General features: G+C 44.0%; 1 protein-coding gene across 1 annotated transcript in view; it reads left to right on the forward strand.

Moving 5' to 3' along the window:
* Cep68 (centrosomal protein 68) overlaps positions 1 to 12,190 on the forward strand; it is a 29,688-nt gene extending 17,498 nt beyond the window's left edge. Inside the window, exons 3-7 of the mRNA XM_055629090.1 lie at positions 26 to 1,534; positions 2,209 to 2,331; positions 4,960 to 5,056; positions 9,865 to 10,034; positions 11,029 to 12,190. Coding sequence (XP_055485065.1) covers positions 26 to 1,534; positions 2,209 to 2,331; positions 4,960 to 5,056; positions 9,865 to 10,034 — 1,899 coding nt within the window. The 3' untranslated portion in view covers positions 11,029 to 12,190. The remainder of the gene's footprint in view (positions 1 to 25; positions 1,535 to 2,208; positions 2,332 to 4,959; positions 5,057 to 9,864; positions 10,035 to 11,028) is intronic.
* Positions 12,191 to 12,905: the final 715 nt, after the last annotated feature.

A 12,905-nucleotide genomic window follows, 5' to 3' on the forward strand; every position in this document is an offset into this window, starting at 1 on the left:
TGTCTTTCTTCCGTTGTTATTGTAGATGGAGGAAAACAGGCTTCCTGCCTCCCAGGAGCTAATTCAGACTGTTAAAGTCCTTGGAACTATAACTGTTTGCTCAGGACATGATGCTGACAGTGAAGTTGACCAGTCTGCAGTTGATTCATCTCAGGTGCTGGGCCTTAGCCAGCAGCCTCACATCTCAGGTCTCCCTCTCCTAGCACAGTGGAAGTGCACAGGGAACCCCATTGCTCCTCAGCTATCTAGCAGAAGCATCTCTGCCTCTTCAGTGGGCAGCAGTCTCCAGGATCACCAGGAGAAGGCAGAGCCTCAGAGTGGCTCCTTTGCTAACACGTCCTCTCAGGAGTTGACTGTACCACAGGCAGCCCCTTCTGTGATGAAGATAGAGCCTCAGCTCCAGTGGTCATCACAGCCTGTGGCCTCTGGCAGTGATGTTGCAGGCCTGGGTAAGAGACAACTCTCCTTTCAAGCAGAGTACTGGGCCTGTGTACTGCCAGATTCTCTGCCTCCTTCTCCTAACCGCCAGTCCCCACTCTGGAACCCGAATAAGGAGTATGAAGATCTGCTTGACTATACTTACCCACTGAGGCCTGGGCCTCAGCTCCCAAAGCAACTTGCAAGTCATGTGCAGACTGACCCTGTGATGCAAGACTCAGGTGTAGATCTGGACAGTTTCTCTGTCTCCCCAGCAAGTACTCTCAAGTCACCCACTAATGTCTCCCACAGTTGCTCATCAGCAGAAGTGCCTGCTCTGCCATTTTCTGGAGCCAGAGAGCCATGTCTTAAGCGCTGTCCCTTGGGAGTATCCCAGAAACAGGGTGGCATAAGCTTGGCATCCTGGAACCAGCTTGCATCGACCCCTAGAGCCCCAGGGACTGAGGATGCTTCTTGGGGGAACAGAGAAGCAGCCATGAGGGACACAAAGGACTGTCTACCAGTAGGCAAGAACCTCAATGTTGGCTCTCCTCAGCTGAGGACAAAGGAGAGAGAGCACTCCTTTCCCACACTGGCGAGGGAGAAGAAAGCCAGCCAGAACAGTGGGCATCCTGCCTATGTGAAGCCTGGATGGACACCAGAAGAGGAGATGGAAAGTGATGATGAGTACCTTGCTCTGCCCACAAGACTGACTCAGGTTTCTAGTTTGGTGTCCTACTTAGGTGCCATTCCGACATTTGTGAACCTACCCACTGGGGCTGCTGAGGAGCACAGTTCATTGGAAGTCTCAGACAGTGATAGACCAGCTTCCCCTACAGTGGATTCCAGCCAAACGCAGCATCCTTCTGGGGCTGCCTTTCAAGGCCCTTTGGGCCAGAAACACTGCTTCATGCACTCTATCGAGCCCCAGGACTCCACAGGCAAAAGTAGTCTGATGGGTAGTCAAGCCCTCAGGGTCTCTTCTGGACTGCTGAAAACTCAACCCTCCTTGCAAGCTGCGCAGGACAGGTGGTCATTCTCAGAGCAAATTGCTGGAGGGAAGCTTCCCAGGAAAGCAGGAGAGCGGGAGAAAGCTTCCCTGGTGCAGTGTGTGCAGGTAAAGATGCTCAGCATGGAGAAGCTTCTGGAAGAAGAGCTCTTTCCCCAGCCTACCAACAGCATGTCTGAGCACCCCCAGCACACATGACCCCAAAATATGGGCATTCTCCTTTAATGATGGCAAGAAAATGGCATAGAAATTAAGTAATGTGTAGCACCAATATCCTGTGTGCTTTGGTGACACAAAGTTGATATACACGGGGGTTTGTTTTTGTTTTTACTTTTACTGTAGCTCAGGTAGTTCTAATTCACTCATTCATCATGTATCTGCTTTTCTGCACAGAAAGTTTAGTGGTTGGTTACGGTCCTAGTTCCTCCGTAGCTCCATTCTCACCTTCAGGACTCTGTATTCTAAGCCTGTTTTTGGTATTACATCTGGCTGAGGGGAGACACGACCAAGTATGACATTCGTTGTTCTGGCAGAGGAAGGTCTGAAGTTACAGGGTAGAGGTGGAAACAAATGACTCTATGAATGAAATGAAAGAAAACTTTAGAAAGATACCTATATTGCCAAAATGCTGATATTTTTAGCCTCCAGACAAGGAAGATAGCTGTTCATTCAGTGGCACCATGTGGATTTGTTGTTTTTGTTGTTGTACTGGGCTCTGAGCTTGCTAGGCAGACTTCATCACTGAGCTCAGCCCAGCCCACCATGTGTTCTTGTCTCCACAGACATTTTGCTGTCAGCTAGAAGAGCTGATCTGCTGGTTGTATAATGTCACGGATGTTGCTGACCTCAGTACTCCATCGAGGTCCAGTCTTACAGGCCTCAAGTCCTCTCTGCAGCTTTACCGGGTAATATGTAGTCCTGGCTTGTTCACCCACAGAAACTGTAACTAAATTTCACTTTTACAAAATAAAGTCTCAAGTAACTGGAATCTTGTAGCTCAGTTTACTATCTGAATATAATCAAGATGCCCTTTATAACTTCTCGGTGTTGAACACTGTAAAATATGAGTTAACTTTCAAGCAAGATAGAAGAGAATTATGTTTGTTTAGAATCAGAAATACTTTAGAGTTTGCATGGTACTTTGGCAGATATCTCAGGGTTAGGCTTATAGGCTATGATTTATAGATACTAGTCACATATGATAATTCAGTTAAGACAATTGTGCCACAATGTGCAGCAGCTGCTACACCATGCAGTGCAGACACAGAACATACCGCCTTCGCCAAAAAGTTCTTCTGAACTGTATTGGTGTTTATGGAACTGAGCTGAAACTACTCAATCAAGGTACAGATGGAGCCATGTGATAGAACAGTTATGCTAAATTTACCTCAAAATCTGACACCATTTTGTGTCTGTGTTTAGAATGGAGGGTTTGATTTTATAATTGTTACTAAGGTCTTGTTTCACATCTGTGTGTTTTAGTTAACTTGATACTGAAAGTATACTGAGTTGGAGGCTACTTTGGTGAACTTTGGCTGATTATAGTCATGTGTTGGTGGGCAGTGGTGGCCCAGGCTTGCTGCTAGTGTGCTGGGAAGGGAGGGACACAGGTCTTTGTCATCTAACCTTCAGCAGCAGAGGGTCAGACTCATTTCTGCTTACTCAGTCTGCCACCTAGTTCTGACTCAGCATCATGGGGATGGGCCTCATCTGGAGGGGAGGGCTTTTGTTTTCTGCTTGGAATAAACTAAAATATAGTGCGGGTTAACTAGCTGTCCTGCCCTGGTAGGAATACTATTAGATACAGTGTAGAGACAGAGTCGAGCTTAAGTTTGGAGAGGGAGGCTGAATCTGAAGTTTCTCTCTGTTCAGCCACAGTGTGCCTAGGGAGTGCACCCAGGGAGTCCCAGGGAGAGAAAGCGCTCTATCTGACTTACTTCAGCAGCCTTTCCTGGCCTTGCTGAACATGTCAGATAGATTTACTCCATTCTCCATTTTAGCCCTCATAACACCCTCTCTGTGACTCAAGTTCAGGCTAGCCAGCTGCAACCATCTTACGTTGTAGATAGCTAAGATCTGAGCCAGGAGTTATTCCTGCATATTTGTCAAGCTTAGGCCTCTTGTGTGGACATAGCTACATCAGTGAGAAGACACTTCTGACACTTTTCTCAGAATGCTGCATGACTTATGAGTTCTCTTCGCTCTTGTTTAGACTAAGACTTGAGTGCTCAGATTCATGTGTGCTCACATTTTAGCTGTCACTCATCCCACCCTGTGTAGAATTAAAAAAAAAAAAAAAAGTGTTGGCAAAGGAATACTTTGTTGAAGACAGGAAAACAAATCCAAGAGTAAAATTAGTACTATCAAAATATTATACAGAAGGTTGTCCCGTATCATGGGTTTAATTTTATACAATTCTTTACTTTCTTTCTCATCCTAGAACTTACTTTGTAGACCAGGCTTGCCTTGAACTCACAGAAATCCACCTGACTCTGTCTCTCAAGTGCTAGGATTAAAGGGCATGTGCCACCATCTTTCAGCCAATTTTATACATTTTTTTTTTTTTAATTCTTAATGGCTAAAGAAGGATTTTTAAAAAGCAGTTACAACTGAAAGTGATGGCACTTGCCTTTAATCTCAGCACTGAAGAAACAGGCAAGCAAAGCTCTATGAGTTTGTGGCCAGCCCCAGTCAACATAGTGAGTTTAAGAGCAGCCAAGACTACATAATGAGACCCTAATTTTAAAGAAAATAAGAATAAAAATTAAAAAAAAAGTGGGCTGGAAAGATGGCTAAGAGGTTAGCACTGTCTGCTCTTCCAGAGGTCCTCAGCTTAATTCCCAGCAAACCCATGGTGGCTCACAACCATCATATGAGATCTGGTGCCCTCTGCTGGCGTGCAGGTAACATTCAGACAGGACACTGTATACATAATAAATAAACCTTTAAAAAAAATCAACAAAGCCTTGTAGCTGTGAGGGGAAACCTGCTTGGCATGAGTTCTTGGGAAAATAGCAGCTACCCTGATAACAAGGTGTTGCATAGAGGCCTGCAAAGGGGCATAAAGGTGGAGGCCACAACTCTGCTCAGTGCTACAGTGACAAACTGCTACTTGTCATTCTTACCTACCATGTTCATTGTAACGGTGTAATTTATCTTGTCCCATACCTCTGAATCGCAGAACACCATAAAGTATACAAAATGGAATCCCCTGCTCTAACCTGTTCAAAGCCAGCCTCTTCTGGGGGAAAAAAAAATCTTCTGTTGAACTGGGTTTGATCCTAGCACTAGGAAGGATATAAGGAGGACACTATAAGACCAGCCTGAGCTAAACAAGACCCTGTCACAAACAAACAAACAAACAAAAACAATGAGTGTATTTTCTATGGGCTCAAAGAAGCTGCCACTAAACTAGAACACTGAGGAGTCGTCTTTGTCAGAGAAGACATAGAATAACAGTGGTATAGCGTTGGTTTTCGATGGCGTCTACAGGCAATATATTGAAACTTCTTTTCTTTTCCTGATGTCTTAAGCAATTTAAGAAAGATGTGGATGAACATCAGTCCCTGACAGACAGTGTCTTGGAGAAGGGGGAGATTCTTCTTCAGTGCCTGTTGGATAATACCCCAGGTGGGTAACTGAGAGCAGCCTTGTTTGGTTATGTTTATTAACATATACTGTACTTCCCTGTAGGTCCAGTGTGATACAGATGTTCACTGTATGTGGCTATAAACTGGAACATGTCTTTCCACTGAGTGTGTTAAAGCAGCCCTTAGGAATTCAAAACCATTTACCTACTAGTGAATTTTAATATGAAATCTGAATTAGTCAACATAGAATTAAAGATGAAGAGCCTGACATGGTAGTGCATATGTTTAGTCCCAGCACTTGGATGGTGTCTTAAATTTCCGGCTAGCCTGGTCTAATAGTTCCAGGCCCGCTTCTACTTGGGCTACATAGTGAGACCCTAACTTAAAAAAAAAAGGAATAAATAAATAAGGGTGGCAACCAAATAGAACTACCCAGGAGCTGGAGAGTCGGCTTAGCTGCTGTGAGCACTGTAACTTCAGCTCCAGGGCATCCACGTGTGCACATTCCCACATCACACTAAGACTAAAAATAACTTATTTTAAACTAGCCAGTATTAACAGCAATTGAATTTGGAATGTGGCGGCACTCTTTCTTTTCTCAGTGTAGAATTCTCATCAGCCTCAGCTGACAGGAGTTTTCACATTGTTTTAACTTAGAATCCCATTTCCCACTTGAGTTCCATCTCGCCTAAAGATGTGATTACAGCACCGACAGAGATGAGAGTGCAACTGCCTCCTCGACACCCTGCTCTCACTCTCCTTGATAGACACAGCAGCAGTGGGCTTCTAGGCCACACTGTCAGTTTAGTCTTGTGAAGACCTCCACACTGCTTCCTACCTACCAGCAATGTGTAAGACTTCCCTTTTCTGTCATCTTTGCTGTCATTTTGTCTGTTTCATACTAGCCATTTTGCTCCACCCCTCACACCCCGGAGACAGGGTTTCTCTGTATATCCCTGGCTGCCTTAGAACTCATTATGTAGACTAGGCTGACCTTAAACCCAGAGATCCACCTGCCTATGTCTCCCAAGTTCTGGGACTAAAGGTGTACGCCACTGCTACCACCACCCAGCTTTATACCAGCCACTTTAACTGAGATCACTTATCACTGTAGTTTTCTTTCCCTCGTGGTTACTGAGTATTTTTCATAGATTGTTGGCCTTTTCTAATGTCTTCTGAAGTATCAAGGTCATTCAACCATTTTTTTCATCAGATGGCTATTAATAGTAACACTAGTAGTTGTTTTTGGTTTTTTGCCCAGAATGGGCAGTTTTCATATTTATTTAATTTTATTGTTTGTTTTGGTTTTCAAGATAGGGTTTTTCTATGTCACCAAGTCCTGGCTGCCCTGACACATGCTCTGTAGACCACCGCCTGCCTCTGCCTGGGATTAAAGGCATGTGCCACCATGCCCAGAAGTTTTGTTTCTTGTTGCTTGGCTCACTATATAGGTCAGACTGGCCTTACCTGCAAGGGTTCTCCTGCCTTTACTTTCAGTCCTGGGATTACAGGCTTGTGCCACCACACCTATAGTTTGATTGTGAGACAGGGTCTCCTGGCTCCTGGTAGCACTGTATCTATTTATTTGCATTCGAATTTATTATGTAGGCTCCAGAAATCAAAGTTAGGTCATCAGGCTTGGCGACAGCGCCTTTCAGATGGTTGTGCTGCCTTGCTGGTCTTATAATGCCTCTTGTTTGAGACAGGGTCTCACTATGTAGCTCTTACTGTCCTGGAACTCACTAGGTAGACCAGATTGGTCTTGAACTCAGAGATCCACCTGCCTCTGCCTCCCATGTGCTAGGATTAAAGGTGTATACCACCATGCCTGATGCCCCCCCCCCTTTTTTTAAAGATTTATTTTAAGTATATACATATCTGTGTGAGGGTGTAAGGCTTATGAGCACAGGTGCCCTTGGAGGCTAGGACATCAGATCACCTAGAGCTATAGCTGGATATAAGTAGCCCAATGCTACTCAGGTCCTCTGGAAGAGCTATATGTGATCCTAATCACTGATCCGCCTCCAGCCCTCTGCATATCTGTCTATATTTTCTTGAGGTGTTTTCTTTTAAATGTGTATGTTCGTGTGTCTGAATGTGTATATGTGTACCACATGCAAGCAAGAACGTGTGGAAGTCAGAAGAGGCTTTTGGATCCCCGGGAGCTGGAGTTAAAGGTTGTGAACCTTTCCTAACTTTGGTGTTAGGAACCAAAGCTGAGCATTCTCCAAGAGCAGTAAGTGTTCTCCAGGCTTGAGGGTTTTTTGTTGTTGTTGTTTGTTTGAATACACTGCTGAGAGACCAAATCCAAGGCCTTGAGCATATAAAATAGATGGCTACCACTCAGCTGCATCTCCAGCCTTGCGCTTCCAGTTTCAAATTTAGCCAGTGCTTTGCTCTTCTGTTGCAAGAAAACATGCACACTGCCTAGGAGAGTCCCACGAAAGAACACTTGCTGGCTCCTTACATCACTGTTCCTCCAGACCCATGTAGGAGAGCTGTGGGCATAAAAGCCTGTTATAAGTCAGGCACCAAACCTACAAGAAATACATTCTCTTCTAAAATTCTTTTTTTTTTTTTTTTTACTGAAGCATGGAAGTTTCCTTCCACGCTCAGTGCCGCATATCCTTAAAGTCTTGAATTAATGGGCACCCAAAGTGGCCACTAATGGCTTGAAGAGTCCGGTTATATTATGCCTCAGTTCCAGAGAAAGATAGGATTTTCACAGGAATTAAATGGCATAAACACAGCCATGATGAACCTTGTGAGAGGTGATGACCAGACACCACCTAAAAAAGTGTTATAAAACAAGGTTTTTCAGGCTTGGTGCCACCTCTTTGTCGTAGGGGTGTTCCTTGCATTACAAGATGTTTTGTAGCACAAAAGCCCTCAAACCGAAACAATGCTGACACCATAAAACATTTCCAGGCAGTGCCAGTTGTATCTTGGGGAAAGTGAACACATGGAAAGGTTTCAATGGAAAGCAACCACTCACAGGTCTCCACAGCAGTGTGGACTGGTGAGCTCCATGATTCCCCTGCTTCTCAGAAGGCCTGTTTAGAAACTCCTCCACTGTTCTCTTACATCGGATTTTAGGGGTTGCTTTTGTGGTTAAGCCTTAATGGTTTTGTTTTTGTTGTTCTGTGTGTGAATGGTGTGTGTGCACCTGTGCCATACCATGTGTGTGGAGGTCAGGTGATAACCTGTGGAGGTAGTTCTCTCCCACCCTCACACGTTTTAAACATTGAATTCAGGTTGCCAAGCTTGCATACCTTAACTCACTAAGCCATCTCACCAGCCCAGAGTTTTAGGTTTTATATTGGGGCAGAAACTTGGAGTAGCAAGCTATACTGCTTCTGAATAGACTGGCGTTTACCAAACATGTTTAGCATGGGGCTCCGGAAACTTCCAGCTGCTGTCCTAGCGTCTGAAGGTACAGGGCAGGAGCAGGAAAAACTCAGTGTAGGCCCTCTCTTTTCAGAGGCCTCCTAAATCGGTTTTGACTTTCACTTGGAAATAAATCCATTAATATTTAAATGAGTAAGCCAGCAAGAACACTCCACTTTGTCCTACTCTAAGAGACTCAGTTTACTGGCCAGACGAGGCTTTTGGTTTGCTTTGAGTCTCAGACTTTTTCAGATTGGTACTCTAACCCCTCCCAGCCTCCTGGAATAATTGGAGAGTTCAGCAGTTTTGTTCAAGTCTCAGGTTCACTACCCCCTACTTCCTCTTCCCAGAAGCATCCTGCCAAGAGCACACACACCACACCGTCCTGCTTTCTCAGAGCCTGCCTTTTTTGCTTGGCTACAAATGTAACTTAGGAGTATGACTGAGGCTTGCCCTTATGTCAGCACCATGCCAAAAGCATTTTGACAGGCTGGCATTTTTTTTTTTTTTACACCCAACTGCTTATAAGTCTTGTGCCTGAAACCCATGGAAATTAAACCAAATGAGGCCCCATATGTATATGTTAATTAAAGTACACAAAAATCACACCAGGAAAACACCCATCTCATTCCCTTTCTAGCCTTTCTTTCATGACCCGTTGACAGTAAAGTTTCACATAAAGGGCCCCCAGAATTCCACCAAAACACAGGAACAGAGCTTGGCTCAGCCACCCTGACAGTATTCCTCTGCCACCAGCTCTCAAGAGTTGTTAGGACAGCACTTTGCCCTGATGTGGCTTCCTAACAGGCTGCACTCAACACACCCAGCCTGGTGTTCCTTCCCTTCCTGCCCCATCTAGTCCACATTGTGAGCAGAACAAAGGCTTCCCCTTTCTTATCCTCTGTGGGCAGATGTGGCTCTCTGGCAGGAAGTTCGGGAGCATTTAGCACAGCTGATAAAGCACAGGAAGCAAGCAGCTTTTGTGTTTAACAGAAGAAAACAGCCTGCCATTTGTGAGTACTCTAACCCTAGCACATCTTCTCTGATCTGTAGGACTGACTGACTCTTAATCTAGTCTCATTCCATTTCTCTAATTGGGGACCCTAATCTCCCTTACTCCCCAAAATCCACAAGCTTTCCCAAAACACTATTTAAGCCCTTGGGCGCATCACTGTTTTTAAAAAAAAAAAAAGTGTAGATGGACTGGGAACATGGTTCAGTTGGTAAAAAGCTTGTCTAGCTTGCATAAAAACTTGGCTTCAGCCCCCAGAACTGCATAAATGAGTGTACTGTGGTGGTGTATACTGTAGCAAAAGTTCAAGGTCATACTCAGCTAGGAAGCAGGTAAGAGGTCAGCCTGAGCTACTCTGAGACCCTGCTGGGGTAGGGGAGGGGGCATTGTGATAACACTGTGGTCCTATCTGAGCAAACTGCTATACCTTTTCATAACTTGACCATTAGTTTTAAAGGATGTCCTTGAGAGGATCGCAAAACAGTCTGGAGAGCTGGAGAACCATGCAGATCACCTCTATGACTCTATCTTAGCCTCTTTGGACATGCTGGCTGGCTGCACCCTCATCCCTGACAATAGGCCTACAGCAGCAAAAGAACACCCTCATGAACAACTTTAAGTAAGTAGAAAAACCCAAGAAAACAACTTGTTCAACCAGTGTGCTAATTAGGGCACAAGGCTGTCCTAGTAAATCATTAGTTCTTAAGACACTTAGCTGGAGTAATAGTCATTGAACCAAATGTAATGCTGAAGGAAGATTGCCCATAGTACTGAAGGAGTCACTGTTCCTGCCAGGAATATGGGTCTTCCTGTGGTGAAAGTCACTTTGGCTCCACTGTCTGTTTTCAAGTCCTTGCTGAGGAGCATCTGTTCTCTTTACCACTGCTGACACACACAGACAACAGCAGTAATCCTTACCGTGCTATTTTCACACAGGTACACTTCTCCAGTGTAGGGCCATGATCAGACTGCCCCTGTCCTGTAGGCTCTTCTCACCCAACTCATTTAGCACCTGTCTCCAGCGTTTACAAAAACCCAGCTACCTGCCAGCTCTCTTACTCCCCACATAGGTTCTTTGCAAATCTCCCATACCACATCATTACTCAAAGTCTGGGGGATGGCACATGTTAGAGACTTCACAAGTACTACTTGTTAAGCACAACTTTCATCTTACCTCATAGAAAGTCAAACTGGGAATGAATGATAGGAAAGAGAGGCCAAGAGAAAAGGAGGGTTACCGCCTACCCTAGGATCTGTGCTACCTAGCACTTAAGAATCCCACAATTCTACTGTACTTTTTCTAGAACTTGCTCTTATAAAATGTTTATCACATAAGGTATCTCAGCATATGCTGGAAACAAGTCAAGAGCAGGGACTCCAGGAGGGTGAAGGTAGTGGTAGTGCAGACCTTTATCTCAGCCCTCTGGAGGCTGAAGCAAGAGGATTCAAACATAGAAGCCAGCGTAGGCTATGTACCAAGACCATCTTTAAAAAACTAATAATAGTAGTAGTAAATAGGCATTCGTATTTGCATCAAAGCAATGTAAGATGTCACAGCATTATCATTTCTTCTTCTGCAGCATGCCTGTAACCCCTGCTGCTTTCTATTTCAGGTATCATCCCAGGCAGAGATGGATTATCATCACCTAAGTTGGCCCTTGGGAAGAAAACTCAAGAACCCCTTGTAAGGATCATTTAATAGTTAAGGCAGGGGAGGAAAACTCAACTTTAACATATTTGCTTTACTTGCCTTCTCACTCTGAAGGCTTCTTGAGTTACAATGAATCCTTCCAAAATAAGGCTTTCCTTCTGGTGCTTCCCTACCAAAAATAAGTGGCTTTATAATTTTTGGGGGTGGGTTTATGTACCCCTTCTGTTTAAAAAAAACAGCAGATAAAATGTGTTGAGGCCATTTATAGAAAGCTGCTCAAGAAAGAAGGTTCCAAGTACTTGGGATTCTCGGGCATACAGAGGAATGGTATCTGAGAGAGTGAAAAAGTTAGTGGCCAAACCTGTGGATCTTTTCCTAAACTGAAGTTGAGTTTTTTGAAGACCTGTTAGCCCTTAGTCTACTGTAAGTCAGTAGAACCTCTAGGGTCCTTTGGACAACACTAGATCAGTGGCCATCTTTAGTGGTTAGTCTCTGCTTTCTTCATTAACTATTTCATCAGAAGTTGGAGGTCTGCCATCATGTTCTGAAGTGCAAACTTTTGCTTATCTCTGGGCCACTCAATCCTCTACTCTTCTTTCCCCTGGAAGACTAGTGAGAGGAAGGGAACGGAACAGCCACACAGTCTGATCCTTACAGAAATTAAAGCGGCCTATGGTGATGAAAAAGGGACATTCTTTGTTGCTTGGGAGTTAACAAGTAGTGCCTTGTCGGGAAGAAAATTCTATGGATCAGTTGCTCAAAATACCATTTACAGATATTGAAGGAAAGTGATTGTATGCTGGTTACCACAAATTCCACAAAGTATCAAAGATAGGTTTTTCAGCTTAAGAACAGAAAAAAAACAAAGATTTGCTATTTAGATAAGCATGGTATATGACTTTAATCCTAGCATTTGGGATTATATCTTTGAGTTTGAGGCTAGCCTGGTTTATAATGATTAAAGTTCCAGGCTGCCAGGGCTAGATAATGAGAAATATTAGCTGATTGGTAAGTATATATAAAATACAGTATTTTCACATGCCTGCTGTTATACAGTATGACTTACCGTAATGTTTATGAGCATGATCCAAAATAAAGGATTTTGGTTTGATTTGGTTTTTAAAGACAGCGTTTCTCTGTGTAGCCCTGGCTGTCCTGAAACTCCCTCTGTAGACCAGGCTGGCCTCAAACTCAGAGATCCACCTGCCACTGCATCCTGAGTGCTGGAATTAAAGATATGTGCCACAGGTGCCCAGTTCAAATTAAAGTTTCCTGATTCTGACATCTCTAAGCTTATTGTACATCGTGCATAATGTGCTTTCTTTTTTTTTTTTTGTTAAATAATTTAATTTTATTGTATGTACATTAGTGTGACAGTGTCAGATCCCTTGGAACTGGGGTTACAGACAGTTGGGAGCTGCCATGTGGGTGCTGGGAATTGAACCCAAGTCCTTTGGATGAACAGACAGTGCTCTTAACCACTGAGCCATCTCTCCAGCCCCCCATAATGTGCTTTCAAAAGGGAAAAAAAAATGCTTTTCTACCAAATGATTAACAGTTTTATATGTAAAAATCCTATAAAACAGAGTTAGTTAAAAGTTAGTACATCTTACCTCTTTGATGTGGCTTTAAACTGCCTTCCCACCAGTATGCTAGAGGAACCCTCAGGAATTAAACCCATTTAATAGGCATGGAAGTCAGCCAACACAAAACCTGAACATGGCAGAACCTTACAGAAAAGAGCTAGCCAGCTGCACCAACTGAATGCAGAATAGGGCACACATGTTCTTAATGTGTAATTACAATCACTTCAACTGACAAACGTTTTGGAATTCACTG

This window comes from Psammomys obesus, unplaced genomic scaffold (assembly GCF_907164565.1).
Source record: "Psammomys obesus unplaced genomic scaffold, mPsaObe1.curated_primary_1811, whole genome shotgun sequence".
Classification (NCBI taxonomy): domain Eukaryota; kingdom Metazoa; phylum Chordata; class Mammalia; order Rodentia; family Muridae; genus Psammomys; species Psammomys obesus.